The sequence below is a fragment of the Sorex araneus genome, chromosome 6 (assembly GCF_027595985.1).
Source record: "Sorex araneus isolate mSorAra2 chromosome 6, mSorAra2.pri, whole genome shotgun sequence".
In the NCBI taxonomy this organism is placed as follows: domain Eukaryota; kingdom Metazoa; phylum Chordata; class Mammalia; order Eulipotyphla; family Soricidae; genus Sorex; species Sorex araneus.
In genome coordinates this window covers 116,142,304-116,161,076 of record NC_073307.1, presented here as the reverse complement: position 1 = coordinate 116,161,076, position 18,773 = coordinate 116,142,304, and the positions used below count along the sequence as shown (strand labels likewise).

Here is an 18,773-nt window from a genome sequence, read left to right as displayed (position 1 = left end):
ATATTGATATGATGCTGCTGAGTAAACTAGTCAACTCTTTTACTGGAAAGACCAGAATAATGTGATTTGTGCCGTATTTAATTTGAGAAAGGGAAGAATTATTCCACTGGTTATCGCTGTTTGTAGAAGGAGAAGGTGGAGTGAAATAGTCATTTACAAATTATACCATGTAGACAGATAAAGATAGATAGATATACATATATATTTGGCTTTGGGCTCACACCTGGCGATGCTCAGGGCCACAGGGGATCAAACCAGGGTTAACATACAAGGCAAGTGTCTTAACCACTATGCTATTTCTCTAACTCACATTTCATTTATTAATTGAGTTACAGCAATTATAGCTCTTAAAAAGGCATACCATTAAATTTACATATCCCTGGAGTAAATTTTTCAAGTTGGTTTTTATTTTGGATTTATTTTTATTTTATTTTTATTTTTTGCTTTTGGGGTCACACCCGGTGTTACAGAGGGGTTACTCCTGGCTCATGCTCTCAGGAATTACTCCTAGCGGTTCTCGGGGAACCATATGGGATGCTGGGATTTGAATCCAGGTTGGCTTCATGCAAGGCAAACACCCTGCCCGCTGTGCTATTGCTTCAGCCCCTCGGATTTATTAATTTTTTAATTGACGCCACATCCTGTGGTGGGTATTGAACCTGTGATCTCATACATACTAGGTGCAAGTGATAGCACTGGAGCTATCTTCCTGATCCTATTTAGAATTTCTTGCAATTTGATTCTTTAAAAAGCCTGATGATAACCTTTATTGTTTAAATTTTGGGGAGAGGGTTTACACTTGGTGGTCAAGTCCTGGGCCCCCACTGGTAATTCTCGGCCAACCAGGCAGAGGTTTAGTGCAAGAGCCTGAGGCTACAGTGCTGCTCAACCCCTGAGGTGCTAGGTATACTTGGACCACCTATTGGCACACATGAATGGTGTGTATTTGAAGGCCTGTAGACAAACCTGCAGTACTCAGAGGCTTCCAGGGCTGTACTCAGTGATGTCCTGGGGGCCATGTAGTGCCAGGACAAGCTAGGTAGATATGTACCCTAGCCACTAAACTACCTCCCAAACGCCCAGTAACCTTTAAAAGTTGGCTACATTTACATTTACATTTTACTTCCTACATAAAATTTTTACTGATCAAATTTTCATACCCTGGTTAAAGACAAAGATGAATCAAATCCTCAAAATATCCACAGAGGAGCTAGACTTTTTTTTTTCTTTTTGGGTCACAACGGCGTTGCACAGGGCTTACTCCTGGCTCATGTACTCAGGAAGTACTCCTGGCAGTGCTCAGGCGACCATATGGGACGCTGGGAATCGAACTCGGGTCGGCTGTGTGCAAGGCAAACGCTCTACCCGCTGTGCTATTGCTCCAGCGCCCCCCCCCAGCTAAACTTTTTTTTTTTGGCAGGTGGGGGGGCAGGGAAGAAGATGGAGTGGTACTGTACAGACTAGGCAGTGTTCAGGCAGTGTTCAGCTACTCCTGGTCCTGTGCTCAGTAGTCACTTCTAACCAGGAGTGCTGGGATTGAACCAAGGTCGCATAATGTAGGTCACATGTAGGACATACTCTCTCCAGCTCTTGGAGCTAAAATTCTTATGAATATGTTGATAACTATTTAGAATCTTTAGTTTTGACACAGTCACCAACCACATACTCCTTCTAGTCTTATAAACTGGGTTTTGATAAGACCCATTCTGAAAAGTCCTGGCAATCACTGCTAATGAAGGGTGTTTCACAAAGCCCTAGTTATGTCTTTTAGGCAATATCTATCAAAAAGACAAATTTTGGAGCAAGAGACTATTAATTCATTCAAATAATGTTTAGTTAGTGCCTGTTATCATGCAGTTTTTGTTCAGGGATAACTAGGAATATTCAAGTAATTAAAATGTAAAAAAATTCCATTCTTGGGTCAGAGCAATAGCAGAGTGGGTAAAGGACTTCAACCCCAAGCACCACATATGGTCCCCCAGACCTTGTCAGGAGTGATGCCTGAGAACAGAGCCAGAAGTAATATGTATATACTAACATACACAGACACACAGATACAAACACACACACAAACACACAAACACACATACTCCACGGGTTTACCCCCCAAAACAAACCAAAAATTCTATTCTTTATGTAACATAGGGTGTTTATGTAACTCTCTATTACTCCTTTAATAATACCCCCTACCCCCCACCTTTTGAGTGACTTAGTTTCTCTGTACTTATCTTTGTATTCAACAGATTCCTGCTATAAAAATAACATCATAATAAGAGATTAATTTCCCTAATGACTGGAACGCAAAGAGAAAATAATAAACATATCACAAATTGAGAAAATTGAAACTGAGTGAAGAGGCAATTCACAAACAAAACTAAAGCAAAACTTTCTTTTCTTTTTTCTGCTTGTTTGACAGATAAGGTAAAGAATACGCACCTTATTCAGAGACGGTAAAGGTAAAAACAAAGCAAATTCTAAGGACATTGTAGGATATAAATTGACATAACTTCTTTTTAAAGTATGCCATACTTATCATTGTAAGTTGGGTTCCTTTTGACCCAGTAATTTTATTACTATATATTCATCATAAGGAAATAATCAGAAAAGTATTCAAAATGTATATCTATGAGAAAAAAACATTATAGTATTTTTATAATACCAAAGAGCAATTAGGAATAATTTAATCACTTACTCAGAGTTAAGAAAATGGTTGTATTTTCATAGTGTAATACTATGCAACTATTGAAATCATAGAGATTTAATTTTTATATGAAAATATAGCACTAACACATTAAGTATATTATAAAACAGTTTAGTATGACTTTTATTACAATTATGTGTATTTGTGAGACATGTGGAAACACAAAACTATGTAGAAGGAAATTACCAAAACATTTTAACTATTAATTTTAAGTGAACATTTAATCATCCAATATTCATTGGTTAGTCAATATTTAGTCTTAGTATATGGTAAGTATTGTTCTAGGCACTAGAGAAACAAGATAACAATCTGTATATTTAAATCAGCTCATTTAATTCACTAACTTAAGTTTGGTGTTATTATTTTTTTTTAATAATGACCACCATGAATGTAGGGAGGAATTCCCTCTCATTTACCACTGTGAAGAGTATACACTGGTAAAACATTCCTGGAGGGAAACTTAGTATTTTTATCAAAGGCTTTATAAACGCCCATTTCATTGATTCTGCAATTCCATTATTAGGAATTTATTTTTTAAAAAAGCGACAGATGTACACACACACACACACACACACACATTTCATACAGCTCAAAAATAAGTTGCTGGGGGCCAAGGAAGAGAACATAAATATCAAACAGCAAGCTTAGATAAAAGTAGCCTATGTCCGCTGGATCGATAGTACAGCTGTAGGGCCGTTGCCTTGTATGCTGCCCACCCGGGTTTGATTTCCAGCATCCCATATGGTTCCGCAGCACCGCCAAAAGTAATTCCTGAACGCAGAGCCAGGAGTAACCCCTGTGCATCACTGGGTATGACCCAAAAAGAAAAAAAAATCTTCAAAAATCGCATATGTCCATAATGTAGAATACTAAAGAGTGGGGCCGGATTAAATAGTAGAGCCTGCTGAAGGTCCTGCTTGCATGCTGCTGACTCGGGATAGATCTCCTGCATCCCTTATGGTCCCCTCAGCAGCACCAAGAGTAATTTCTGAGAGCAGAGTCAGGAATAATCCCTGAGCACCGCCAGGTAAGGCCCCAAAATAAACAAAAAGAATACTAAGGCGTAAGGCTTAACTTGAAAAATAACATGGGAAAAAAATGTTCAAAATATATAACCGCAGATGATTTTAAAACGTGTGATGGCAATTTTCTCTGAATCTGAGCAAATCACTAAAGAGATACGAGTCTTACTCATCTACAAAGCTTAAATCCTGAAATGCCCTTCCACGTGTCATCTTCTTCACAAAGAAAAGAAATCATTGGTAGTCGACAGACGTCAATTTGGCAGCTGTTTGCTAAACTATTTTATTGAGGATATACCAAGATATTCTCTCAAAAGAGAGACTATAGAAGAAAATGCCCACTTTCTTTCGATAGGGATCAGTGACCTCTTCTCTGTGGCAATCAGTCCGGTTCTGAAGGCACAGAAAAGCATCAGTGCCCTCCGGGAGCTGTCTGATGGGTGCCACTAATAATAAAAACCGTGACGAATCACACGTGGACTTGAAACACAGGTTCTCGGAGGGGTTGGGGCTGGGGTGGGGGAAAAGCATCCCACTAGAAACAAAGGCATGCGCTCCGAGACGCAGGCGACAGGGATAGGCTCGTTGTCCATGGTAACGCGCATGCCCAGCGCGCGCGGGAGAGCGGGGAGCGCCGGGACTCGCTGACCGCACCCGAAAAAGACATAAAAAGTGAAATACTCCCCCCAAAGAGTATGGTTGACACCCAGAAACGGACAGGTTTTTTTTGGTGGTCGTTCTCACGGACACAGAGCAACCCCAAATCTCTGGACGCTGACAGAGACGGACAGGCTCACTAGATGGCTCGGAGTTGTCCTCTCTAGCGATTTCCAGCGCGTAAAAAAGTCCGGTGAGGAATTTGCACCGCATCCCAGGAGCGGCGCCTCGACCGGGAGCCCCCGGCGGCTCTGCGGCTGCGGCCCCGCCCCGCCCAGGGTTTCCCGCCAAAGTCAGTTCCTCCGTCCGAGGCCCCACCCACCCGCGGCGCGCCGAGCGCTCGAGTCACCTGGGCTCGACTGCTCAGGCCTGCGCCGCCGCCGTCAAACGCCCTCAGGCTGCCCTGCAGATCGCCGATCGGCAGTTCCGTCCGCTCGCCGTGGATCGCCCGCTCTGCTGAAGGCCGTGGCCTGACCCGCGCCGGAACCATGGTGCGTTGGGTCCGGAATCCCAGGCAGGGTTTGGGGCCGGGGTCCGCGCGGGCTGGGGGATGGCCAGCCCTCCTGTCCTGCCGTCCTCAGAGGCAGCCCGAGGCCCCGGCCGTGGAAAGCTGAGGCGGCGGGAGGGTTCCGGCCGTGATTCAGCATCTGTGGCCTGGCGGGGAAAGGAAGGGGGCGGCCGGTGGCTCCGTGCGGCCTTTCCCCGGGGCTCCCTTTCCCGCTCAGCGCGGACTCGGGCACTGGGCTCTCGGGGGGCTGACCGCGGCCATCCCTCGAGTGCAGTGAAGTCCTGGTGCTGCTCGAAAGTGACCCTTTGTCGAGAGAGAAAGAGAAAGTGTGTGTGTGTGTGTGTGTGTGTGTGTGCGAGAGAGAGAGAGAGAGAGAGATAGAGAGAGAGAATGAGAGAGAGAATGAGAATGAGAATGTGTGAGTGAATGAGTGAAAGAGAAAGAGCGTGTGAGAGAGCGAGCGCGTGAAGAGAATAGGGGTCCGGGCTGGCGTTCTCCCCGTGTTGCCGATTTGCGAACTTTAGCCCCGGGTTTAGGTTTCTGGGCCGCGTCCATTTTCCTGGCGGCCTGTCCCATCGACCGCTTCCCTCGAGGGCCTTTACAGTCATTTTGTCACGTCACGTTGTTGTATTGCACCTGAGGAAATAGTGACCGAGAGGAAGGCTCCCCGCACGCCTGGCCCTGCAGCAACCCGCAACCCGCCCCCACCCCCGGCACACACACACGCACACACACACCCCCCACACACACACTCTTTCTCGCAGACACTGGGTGGTATAGACATATTCCAGCACCGGCGTCGCGACTAATAATTCGGTGGCGGTAACTAATCTCAGTCCACCTCTCTCTCCCGGAGGGGAGGATTCTTGTCTTGATTCATCCCACAGGACCCTGCCTACAAAGCCCTGTTTTATGGGAGGGAAACTTCAAAGAGTTGTCCCCAGCTAGGAAGTCTAAAAGGGGGCGTGGTTTTCGAAGATTGGGTGAGAAAAGTAATTTCTCAGAGATGTTTAAGTTAGTGAAAGGACAGGGGTAGCTCTTGATCATTTGCTAGGAACCTGTAGAAGGAACGAGTCCCACTGAGACAGCAAAGTTAACTTGGGTACGTTTTAGTAGCTGACCCAAAGGCAGGCCTAGTGGACAATGGTAGAGTTAGGAGTTAAGACCCTTCAAAATCGACTTGCCCCAGTCCTCTCCAAGCTCTTGGTAATAGTGATGATTTTGTGCTTTACCTTGTTGCCTTCATGCTGAATGGAAATACATACATGGGAGACCTTTCGTACCTGATAAGAAGACTAGCAGGATTTGGGACGTGTAACTTTCTTACATGACTGTCCTTTTTTGTTCTTTTACTTTCAGTTTCGCAATCAGTATGACAATGATGTCACTGTTTGGAGCCCTCAGGTAAAATGTTTTATAGTATTACCTTGAAGTGACTTTTGATTGACTCCATATAATTAGAGATTGTAGGCTGTGGGGATAAAGGGATTATAAGCATTTTAAGCATTCCTGAAGAAACTTTATTTTTCACATATGTATCCTGATGGGGGGGAATCATTTGAGATTAAATTGTGTTCATTTGAGATTTGGGAAGTCTCATTTATAAAAATTTAAATTTATAAGATGACTAAGATGTGTTATTTTCTTTTTCTCTTTAGGGCAGGATTCATCAGATTGAATACGCAATGGAAGCCGTCAAACAAGGTTCAGCCACAGTTGGTCTGAAATCAAAAACCCATGCAGTGCTGGTTGCATTGAAGGTAAAACAATAAATATGTCTTCCTTTTTTTTATGTAGTTACTTATTTTATTTTCTCTTTCCTTTGTTCCTCTTGCAGTGAGAGTCAACTCATGTAGTCGTAGTGCTTGTTTACAGGGAGTCACTGCAGTGCCCACTTTGTTGTTCCTAAACATTGAACTCCTGGCCATAGAATAGGCTTCTGGCTGTATGCTGGAGATAGCACACATCATTGTTGTGGTCCCAGGAGTCTTGGGCAACAGAGCTACTAAGACTGTGCTTTGCATATGGAGGTGGTACAGAAGATCAAACTCTGCCTGTGTTACAGCAAGGCAGGTACTTTTTGCCACTGAGCTGATCCCCTGTGCCCTTTGCATATGTGTATATACTTGTACTAGGGATCCAACCCAAGACATCATACATGCGAAACTTAATAGTCTACCACTGAGCTACATCCATAGCTCTGTCTTCCATCTTTAGAAAACAATTATCAAATGCATACCATCCTCTGGGTGGGCCTTGAATGAATCAGAGGCAGTAATACTCTCTATTGCAAATTGTGGATGGGGGTACTCTGCTTTCAAAAAAGTATATTTCCATGGGATGCTGGGTGCTTTTTCTTTTCCTGAAAAGGGGATAATGGGCCAGATAAGTTTGGGAATCTAATTTGCATAATAAAATTATGAACTTATTTTTATATTTATATCTTTCAATGTTTCTATTTAGAGAGCACAGTCAGAGCTTGCAGCTCATCAGAAAAAAATTCTCCATGTTGACAACCATATTGGTATCTCTATTGCGGGCCTTACTGCAGATGCTAGACTGTTATGGTAAGTGTGATCATAGAAAACAAAAGAAACATCATTACTCATTTATAATAAATTACATTTATAGGTCTAGGTCTAGAGAACATAATTTAAGAAATTATTTGCCAGAGTGTCTATAAGTTAAGATTATTAATACCTTAGCCACTTTGAATTTAGGGGGGTTTGTTGTTGTTTGGTTGTGGGTTTTTTGTTTTTTTTTGGCAGAAGGGTTTCTGTCCCATGCCCTGACGTCCTAAAAACTTAATTCTGGCTCTACTCAGGAATCTCACTCTGGGCTCAAGGGACCATGAAGAGTTTCAGGAATAGAACCCAGGTTGATCATATGCAAGGCAAACGTCCTACGTGCTGTACTATTCCTCCAACCCCCTATGTTAGTTTCAATACTTTTGTGTAGTCACTGAATTATTTGATATTTGTTAGTCCAATTTATGTTGTTTAACACTATATGCTTGGGTGCTCCGGCGATAGAAGCAGGTTCGGCATTTGCCTTGTATGTGACCAATCCAGGTTAGATCCCTGATGTCCTGTATGGTTCCCTGAGCCTAGCCAGGAGTGATCTCTGAGTACAGAGCCAGCAGTAAGCCCTGAACACCAGTGGGTATGTCCCCAAAACATACACATACACACATAAATAAATTGAGACACTGATGTGTAGAATCATTTTGCAATGAGATAAAAATCTCATTGCAAAGACTTATTAAAGTGTTATCAATGAAATTTCACTTTTTTTGGTACTGTCTTTGAAATTTCTTTTGTATTTTGCATTTGTGACTCATACCAGACTAGCCATATTTCGTGCACGCGCGCATGCAAGTATATTTGTTCCATACCTGGCACTGCTTCTAGCTTACTCCTGGCTCTGAGCTTAGGGATCATTCCTGGTAGGTTTTGAGGACCGTATGAATGTCAGGGATCAAACTTGGTTCTGCCGAATGCAAGGCAAGTGCCCTACCTACAGTGCTGTTTCTCCAGCCTCTCACATTTCTAATGCTCACAAGTTAGTACCTGTTATATTGAGCAATGAGCTTTTAGACGAACTTAGGAAATGGACTTAAGTGAACGTGCTTGAACAAATAGCTTGATATCTGTAGTCAACATTTGGTTATCAGATATGACATGCACATAAAACAGAGAAACAAGGAAATAAAGCACTAAGCCCTTGTTTATCTTGGCTTTTAGAATGAGGCAGGAATTCTCTTTTTTCTTCCCAAGTGGACTTATTGAATCTTGTCAGTTTTAACAGTAATAATAATCTATTGTTCATTATCTTTTCAAAGACTGCTTATATGTAGAAGTACATAGGCAGAAATATGGATGTCTAGTATGGATTCTATTTCTTGCAGTTGTCTAATTGCAAATTTTTTAGACTAAAGAAAAAGGTTGAGTAGGTATTCCTTTTTGATGGTTCAAGATCTAGAGTTAAGACTAACTTGCTCATAGTGGGAAGAATAAAAGATGCTTTTCCCCCCTTGCTCTTTAACAATCGCTATTATAAGAAGTCAGGAAGGCAAAGTTTTCTCATTGCTAAGGAATGGTCTGGTCTTTAACAAACCCCATATACCCCAAGATTTATTACAGAAATGTACCTTTGTAGTCCTGTCTGTCTGGTTCCCGTATGTGAAAGTAATCTGTGCAATGTCTGGAAAGAATTAAAAAGAAGTCAGACTATGTTATTTGAAATACTCCTCTGATTTAACGTTTTTCTTGTTTCTTTTTTAGTAATTTTATGCGCCAGGAATGTTTGGATTCCAGATTCGTTTTTGACAGACCTCTTCCTGTGTCTCGTCTTGTGTCTCTAATTGGAAGCAGTATCCTTTTTTTTCAGCATTTATGGATGTAAATCTTAAAGGGTTCATCCTTAGTTATTAAGGATATAATTAAATATTAACCATAGGTAACACAGTGAAAAAAATTGTTATTTGGTCCATACCCAGCAGTGTTCAGGGCTTACTCTTGGCTCTGTGCTCAGGAATCACTCCTGGCTGGGCAACAGGGGCCCATATAGGGTGCTAGTGATCAAACCCAGGTCGGCCAGTGCAAGGCAAGCATCCTACTTGCTGTACTTTTGCTCCAGCTTTAAAATAGTAAAACTTTTTAGTAAGAATTTAAAATTTAGCATACTTGTGGGAAATTTTACCTTGAATTTACCTTGAAAGTAAGTGAATGTCTCTTTCGTCAGCCCTTATAGACAATTGTTATTTTCCACACATAGATTAATTTCAGGAAAACTCTCCATACTTCAATTTAAGAGATTTATTTGTTTTTTTTGTTTCTTGTTTTGTTTTGGGGTCACACCTAGCAATGCACAGGGGTTACTCCTGGCTCATGCACTCAGGAATTACTCCTGGCGGTGCTCAGGGGACCATATGGGATGCTGGGACTCGAACCCAGGTCGGCCGCATGCAAGGCAAACTCCCTACCTGCTGTGCTATTGCTCCAGCCCCCTTGTTTCTTTTTTTTGGTGGAGGAGTCACACCCAGCGATGCTCTGGTTACTCCTGGCTCTGCACTCAGGAATTACTCCTGGTGTTGCTGGGGGGGCTATATGGGATGCCGGGGATCGAACCTTGGTTAGCTGTGTGCGAGGTACATGCCATACTTGCTCTACTATCACTTCTGCCTCAATTTTCAAGATTTAAAGTTTCCCATTAATGATTCTATATGTCAAGAAAATCCTCGACCCCTTATATCCAAAATTAATAAAGGGTCTGTACATGGAAACTTGTCATTTTGCTATTACTTCTCCACCCCCTCGCCCCTTCCCAAGTAGGTAAGATGAGCCAAAGATCTTTGTTAACTAATATTTAACTTGAAAGTCAAGGTAATAACTATTTGGTGTTGTAACAGATTCTTTAACTAGTTTAAGAGACCCAGATACCAACACAGCGATATGGCCGGAGACCATATGGTGTTGGGCTGCTTATTGCTGGTTATGATGTAAGTTCACAGAATTTTATTATGTTTTAATGATTTTCCAAAATTGATTGGAAATTTTCTCATTTTTAGCTTACCCAAAATCAAGAATTATGTAGCTTATTTTCTTTTCTATTCGTAGGATATGGGTCCTCACATTTTCCAGACCTGTCCATCTGCTAACTATTTTGATTGCAGAGCTATGTCCATTGGAGCCCGTTCTCAGTCAGCTCGTACTTACTTGGAGAGACACATGTCTGAGTTTATGGACTGTAAGTAATTTTTTAAAAATTTATAATAAACACATACCTTAAGTGAAGAAAACTGTGTCACCTTACAGAAAGTATCTCTATATCATTGTCATCCCGTTTTTCATCCCGTTGTTTACGGAGTGGCCTATAAACAGCGTCCCAGCCCTGAGATTTTAGCGGCTTCTCCTTACTTGTCTTTCCCAACGATTGGAGGCTTCTTTCAGGGTCAGGGGAATGAGACCTGTTATTGTTACTGTTTTTGGTATATAAAGTACGCCACAGGGAGCTTGCCAGGCTCTGCCATGTGGGCAGGATACTCTCGGTAGCTTGCCAGGCTAACCAAGAGGCATATATATTTATTTCCCTCTATGATGATGTGTCTGTCATCATCATGAAGCAGCCGCGCAGTTCAGAAATATGTTCACTCATTTTCACTCATATGTTCACTTAATACAGAAAGTGTTTTTCACAAAATTATTTCCATGATGTATTTATTATTTCTTTCAAGCATAGTACTTTTTAACCCCTTCTGGCTGGCACAGTAGTAGTTTGGACATCTGGAAAAAAAAAGTATTCCCAGCCTTTTAGTTTAGTCAGACTAATTCAGTGTTTCTAGAGTTGAGAACCACTGTACTGACCACTTACCAGTTGTAAGGTTTGTAATATTGTTCTTGCTGAATTTCTTATTTTTAGTTACACAGTCATTTCTGCAATAAGTACTCCATAAATAATTTTAAAGGTAGTTTATCTGTGGGAAGGAAGGTAAAAGATAACAAGATTTACTGTTAGAGCAGGCCAGATTTTCAAGCACTTTCCTTATGCAAAAGCCTTGAGTGTTATACTTCTGGTCATTAGTTAAAGTAGCAATTGGTTTTTGTTCTTGTTCGTATTATTTTGATTTGTATTGGTTGACTTTTAGATGTTAAATCTCTGAAATAAATCTCTCCGTTATTCCGTTATGGTAATAATAAAATAATATAAATGTCTTTGAAAACATCTGGATTCAATTTACTGATTATTTGTTGAGGGTTTTTTTTTTTTTTGGTCTATCTTTTCACTAAAACATTTTCCTGGCGCTGGTAGATATTGTAATGAATAGGGTATTTGCCTAGAAGGTTGATTCTAAGCACTACTTAGCCCTCTGAGCATCACTGGGTTCAAGCCAGGAAGCTCCTAAACACAGCTAAGCATGGCTCTGGTTGGTCCAGTTATCCTTGGCACTGCAGGACCAAAGCAGCATTGCATACTGGGCCTTTAGACTGAACCACCAACCTGGTTGGCTGACCTTCTAGACCTTCCTGATGACTGAGAGGCCTCACCCCTGTCCTCTATTTTCCTCCTTTTGTTGTTTAGATGATCAGGGGTTGCACATTTTAGTACACTTTGGCTGTTGTGCTCACTAGGAGTTGTATACTTATTTTCTAGTGCTGGCTGAGGGTCACACTTTAGTTTTAGTGTTTATACACATTTGGTTGTAGTACATAGGAGCTTTACTTTGGTGTCAGGAATCCCAGGTGATAGTGCTGCTGGCATGGTGCTCAGTATGTGGGTTTGTGTCAGAGAGGAAACTTGAGCCTCTTCCCTACAAGGCAGACACTGCCACTGAGCAGTTTCCAGGCCCCCAGTTTATCAATATTAAGGAATTTTTGGCGGGATAAGGAGGGCCAGTCAGTGCTTAGGGTTTACTCCTGGCTCTGCACTCGGGGATTATTCCTGGTGGTACTCCGGTGGCCATATTGGGTTCAGGATGACTGTGTTCAAGGCAAGTGTCCTACCCACTGCACTGTCACTACTGCCCTCTTAAGGACTTTGTTTTATACTTTTATTTGTATACTTTGCCTACTTTGAAACTACTTTTATCAAGAGCAAATATAGCAACTAACATTTCACAGAGTATATTCTGCATAACGTTGAGCTATAGCATTTCTGAATTAAGAGTTAGGCTTAACATAAGAATGGTCAAATTTAGTAACAAGATGTGTATCCGTTCATGAAGTATAGTTGTCTATTGCTAATAATTATTGTTGGAAAATTAAATGTTAAATATTAAACTTTGGACTGTTTCTATTATAATATACTTGGTACTTGGTAGGTGACCAGAACCATGTCAGATTAAATTGCTAAAGGAATCTCTATTTCTTTCTTTCTCTTTTTCTTTTTTTTTGCTTTTTGTGTCACACCTGGCTATGAACAGGAATTACTCCTGGCTTGGCTCTGCACTCAGGAATTACTCATGGTGGTGCAAGGGGGACCATATGGGATGCTGGGAATCGAACCTGGGTTGGCCGCATGCAAGGCAAATGCCTTACCACTGTACTATCGCTCCAGCCCCAGAATCTCTATTTCTTAATTAAGAAAAAAAGTATTATTTTGTTTTATGTAGGCAATTTGAATGAACTGGTTAAACATGGTCTGCGTGCTTTGAGAGAGACTCTTCCTGCAGAACAGGACCTAACTACAAAAGTAAGTATGTTTTGCAGTTATAGACAGCAGCATTACAATTTGATAAAAATGTTGCATAAATGTAAGTGATAAGGAATGTATACTTACAGTTTTTTTAATTTTTGGGTATTTTTAATGCTACCAGGCATCATACCCAGGGCTTCCTACATTCACATCACAGATTCTGCCTCTGAGCTCCTTTTCAACAATAAGTGGTATGATTTTGAAATGTCATTTTAAAAAAACATACTTGGTATAAAACACTAAAACTGGTAAATCCAATGTAGAATTTTCATTTCTTCAACAGATAGGAAACCTTTGTATCTTTGTATTATTCCTTTTGGGGGAGGATGGGCGGAGGAGGGTAGTGTTGGGCCATAACCAGTGTTGCTCAGGGGTTACTGCTGGCTCTGCACTCCAGAATTACTTGTGGTGGGCTTGGGGAACCACGTGGGATGCTGGGGATTGAACCCTAGTTGGCTGCATAAAAGGCCTGTGCCCTACCCACACGTACTATTGTTCATCCCAGGAAATCTTTGTATTGTTATTTCAGTTAACAAATGGGTGATTGAGCATTTCATACATGTAGGCATATAATAGACAAACATCTTGACTTTTTTGAAACATATACCCAAGTGTCAGGAGCTAGTATACCTATAAATGAAGTATATTGTATATTATAAAATGATAAAGATTATAGATAAATGGTTAAGAGGAGAATGACTAATTGACTATGTCCAAAATGGCCTCATTGAGAGAAAATTCAATGAAAAGATCTAGAAGAAGTGAGTGAGCCATATAGATGTCTAGAACAAGAATATTCTAGAGGAAAAAGAAGAAAAAATTCCAGAGAGGGGCTCAAGAGATAATACAACGGATAAGGTGTTTGCTTGCACACAGCTTACCCAAGCTGACCCAGGTTTGATCCCTGAGCATAGCCAGGTATGTCCATCCCACACCCCCAAAAAATATAATTCCATAGAATATATGTAACAGATCTTGAGTATAGATAGTAATAGGCAAAGAAACCAGTGGGTTTAGACTCCCGTGATCAAGAGGAAAAAAGAATGGAGTCAGAGTAATGGAGGCTACACTTTGTCTTCTAGTAACCCTTGTTTGTGCTTCTGATTTTACTCTAGGCTGTTAAAGAGTTTAAGTGAGGATGGGGTGTGTGGGGCATAACAAAAGAGTTTAAGTGAGGAATACTATGATTGACTTAGGTAATTTTTCTTTTAGGTTTTAAAAATTACTGTTATTTTCATTTTGAAAATAAATTGTACTGGGAACATTTCCAATTTGGAAAAGTTTGCTTAGATGTTTTATTTCCTCATTTCATATTTGTACTGAATCATGACATACATATATGTATATGCCTAATCTTACTGAACTGATTAGCAGTGATGAAAAATTTTAAGATTGGCTTTTAGTTACTTCATGTAGAGCATAATTTTAATCCTCTACTGTATTCAGCACTTTATAATTCCAAATTTCCTGGTTAAACTTCCACGTCTTAGGGCTAGACGTATAGAACTACAAATAGAGCTTTTTCTTTGCATGTGCCCAACCTGGATTTGATCCCTTGTACCCCATATGGTCCCCCAAGCACCTCCAGGAGTAAACTCTGAGCCACTACCATGTGTGACTCAAAAAACAAAAGAAAATGAAACTACCATGTCTTAACTTACACAGGTAACAAATATTATTGTTTCTTAGTATCAGTGTGACTTAGTTCCTCACACTGACCCATAGCCCATTTTCATTCTGACTGAGCCAAACTGCAGATTTTTTGGTGATACAGTATTTGAAGTTGTTGATAATTACCAAAAGTGAATATTTAACCTGCAAAAGGGACTGCTAGTTTTTTCTTCCTTTTTCCCCAATTTAAGTCTTAGGTAAGGGTTCTATGAAATTTTTGTCCTGCTTTTCATCCAGCATTTTAAGAATTATTTCAACCTTCATACTTGAATGAAGTATGTCACGGCTGCACACCATCTGATAGCCTTAATTCTCCCTCTTGGAGAACCTGGTAAGCTACTGAGAGTTTATTGCCCGCACGGGAGAGCCTGGCAAGCTCCCGGTAGCGTATTCATATCCCAAATACAGTAACAGATATATATATATATATATATATATATATATATATATATATATATATATATCTCGGAGAGCCTGGCAGGCTACCTGTGGCGTATTCAATATGCCAAATACAGTAACAATAACAGGTCTCATTACCCTGACCCTGAAAGAGCGTCCAGTCGTTGGGAAAGACGAGTAAGCTGCTAAAAAGCTCAGGGCTGAGAGGAATAGAGAATACTGGTGCCTGCTGGGGTAAATCTACGAACAATGGGGTGAGAATGATACAGTAATACATACTTGATACTGTAATTTTTTTTGTCTCCCTCAGAATGTCTCTATTGGAATTGTTGGTAAAGACTTGGAGTTTACGATTTATGATGATGATGATGTATCTCCATTCCTGGAAGGTCTCGAAGAAAGACCTCAGAGAAAGGCACAGGTATATAAATAATAACGAAAAGGCTTAAATTCTGTCATAAATTGTTATTCCTACCACAGGTATATAAGGTTGCCGTTATTATCTTCAGTTATTGAGATAGGCTTGTAACTCAGATTTCAACAGGAAAACTAGGGATTGAGTAAGTAAAATATTAAGAGGACAGTGATCTCTGTAAACACAAAACTAGTTGATGATTTGGTTGTCATTTCTTATTAAAATTCTATGGATTGGGGTTCATCACAGCAATATGATTCTTTTGTTGATCATCCTTGAGAATGCTAATTGATGAAAGGTGGGGCTTAAACATTCACAGTAGCTTTATTCAGCATTCTGAGACTTTCAAGGTATTAGAAGGACAGCAACAAGATAGGAACCTCTGCTGGGATGGCTGGGCTTTTTCCTCAATCTTAGGGCCTCTTCACAGGTTCTCTAGCAGGGTAGTAGCTTGGAGCTTACAAAAGTTGAAAAGTCAAAGCTTCCAGGCATTCTTTTGGATTTTTTAAAATTTGTTTCCTTGGAGGTAGTGGGCCCTGAGGTGCTACTTTGGGCTCTCTAATCCAAGGTCACTCCTGGCAGTAATCAGGGAATCAAAGCTTGTGCTCAGCAGTCTCTGTCCCTGCTCAGAATTTTTGCAGTATCACTTCTACATATTCTGTTGGTTAAAGTTTATAGAAAGACCAAGATCCTACAAGAGTGAAGACAGAAAAAGTTTATCATAGCCCAGCTTTGTACACTAAGTGTGAATCTTATATTAAATAATGGTCTTTTTTTTATTGCATCTTTAAAATACAAATTTATTACTTACAGATACTTAATATAAAGAATTTCAACACCATTAGTTTCTCATTTTGGGTGAGGGGGAGGGGAACTTTGGGTTATATCTGGCTGTGTTTATGGCTGACTTATGACTCTGCACTTAGGAATCACTACTGGTTGGCTGGGGGGAGGGGGGCCCGCAAATGGTGCCAGGGATGAAATCTGTGTTGGCCACATGCAAGGAAAGTGCCTTGCCACATACTATTTTTCTGGCTATGTCATTAATTTTGAACTTGAAAAGGATATTAGGTGACATTGTTGGTATTAGAGAAGCAAGATTTGTATTTAAATCAGTAAGAACTAGGACAAATGGTTTCCAGCTACTGTCATACTGGGCCCTCCTCTATGTTAACTACCCTTCACCCCACACACACTTGATCACTGGACAAGAACTGAGTGTCAAAAGTAGATAAAGGGGGCTGGAGCAATAGTACAATGGGTAGGGCATTTGCCTTGCACTCGGCTGACCCGGGTTCGATCCCCAGCATCCCATATGGTCCCCTGAGCACCTCCAGGAGTAATTCCTGAGTGCATAGCCGGGAGTGACCCATAAAGCAAAAAAAAAAAAAAGGTAATAAAGGGACATACATGATACTCTTCAGCATGTGTATTGCAAACCATATTGCCTACAGTGAGAGAGAGAGAGGAGAGAGAGTGCGTGCCATAGAGGCAGGCTTGAGTGGGGGACTATACAGAGAAGGAGGGAAACTGGGGGAACACTGGTGCTAGGAAATTACACTGGTGGAGGGATGGGTGTTGGAACATAGTATAACTGCAACCCAATCATGAACAGTTTTGTAATGCTCTGTCTCACGGTGATTCAATTAAGAAAAAAAAATGGAACTAGGATAGATGAAAGAATGCAATAGAGTATTCTACAACTAGTTTGATTATATTTTTACTGCTTATTAGTAATAAATGAGAAAAGAATTTCTAAAAAGTGATATAACTAGCACTAATAATAAAAAAGATGACTTTTATTTGTGAGCAAGATAGTGTGGGACCGTACTGGAATTGTTCATGATGCTTTGGTTTACAAAACTGTAGAATTCCATCTTTTTTCAAAAACCATGTTTAAATTTTTTTTTAACAAGTAACTGGATAAATATAAAAATATTTCCTAATTTCTTTTTTAAAAAAGCTTTTTCTAATTGTAACAGTTTTAATTTAGAAATATATATTGGTCAGATGCTCTTTTTACATAATTTTTGTTTTTTTCTTTTAAGCCTGCTCAACCTGCTGACGAACCTGCAGAAAAGGCTGATGAGCCAATGGAACATTAAGTAACTAGTTAATACATATATTAACGAGTACGTGCAAATGCAAAAATACGTGATGAAGAAAATACTCCATACTTTGAACCAAAAGATTCAGAGTAATTAGGATTGAGTCCAGCCAGATAAGAAGCTTTTTCAAGCGATCTTACTGAAACCATATAATGAGGTGCATTTTTCTTTAAAAGGGCCTATATAATTTCTAGAAAGTATAGGTATCTACTAATGTTTTTATATGAAGAACATAGTGTCTTTGTGTCTTTAAGGACTACTGTGAAATAAAGTTGTTTCACCTGATGGCTATTGGATTTTTATTTGGTTCTTTATTTGTTACAATACAAATACCTTCAACTGTAAATAGTAGCTTGAGATTCCAGTTGGTCTTTGCTTTATTTTTAGTGTTGAGGAAAAAGTAAAATCTCTTTGCTGTCACAACCCTATATCATTCTTATTTCTCTGAACCATGAATCCATGGAGATTTGTTTTCGAATGCAAGCTTATCTCAGTACTGAGAATGTCAATTAAAACCTCTTCCCCACAGTAGTAAAGGCAATATTAACATTAAAACTTTCCAGCCAGCAGATGGCAGTAGCGGTAACTTTGGTCTCTGAAAAGCATCAAAAACACTGGTAGGTTTTAATTACAAACTATCATTTTCTTTTATCCTGCCAACGCAACTCCCACTTTAACCTTTAGGAAACTTTGCATTTTTCTTATGAATAGTGTACATATATGGCAGAACAATTTTTATTGGGCACTATGCAAAATGAATTCAAATTTAGAAAAAGTAATTTTTTAAATGAAACAAACCACTTAAAGTTTGCTGTTAAGGGGCTGGAGCGATAGCACAGTAGGTAGGGCGTTTGCCTTGCATGCAGCCAACCCGGGTTCGATTCCCGAATCCCGTATGGTCCCTTGCACACCGCCAGGACTAGTTCCTGAGTGCAGAGCCAGGAGTAACCTCTGTGCATTGCCAGGTGTGACACACACCAAAAAAATGCTGTTAATAATCCTAAGAGATGCGTATATTTTCTTAGATTTATATTTTCCTAAAGAAGAACAATTAGTTTTCAGGTAAGGAATTTGGATTTTGATCTTTTACTCCTAGTAA

General features: G+C 40.4%; 1 protein-coding gene across 1 annotated transcript; it reads left to right on the top strand.

Annotated features, from left to right (window-relative positions):
* The first annotated feature begins 4,583 nt into the window (after positions 1 to 4,583).
* Positions 4,584 to 17,959, top strand: PSMA1 (proteasome 20S subunit alpha 1). The gene is made up of 10 exons (XM_004613580.2): positions 4,584 to 4,871; positions 6,248 to 6,292; positions 6,547 to 6,648; positions 7,352 to 7,455; positions 9,172 to 9,260; positions 10,318 to 10,388; positions 10,507 to 10,636; positions 12,999 to 13,078; positions 15,462 to 15,572; positions 17,615 to 17,959. Exons 1-10 carry the CDS (start codon positions 4,869 to 4,871, stop codon positions 17,669 to 17,671), a joined length of 792 nt encoding a protein of 263 aa, XP_004613637.1. The 5' UTR covers positions 4,584 to 4,868; the 3' UTR covers positions 17,672 to 17,959.
* Positions 17,960 to 18,773: the final 814 nt, after the last annotated feature.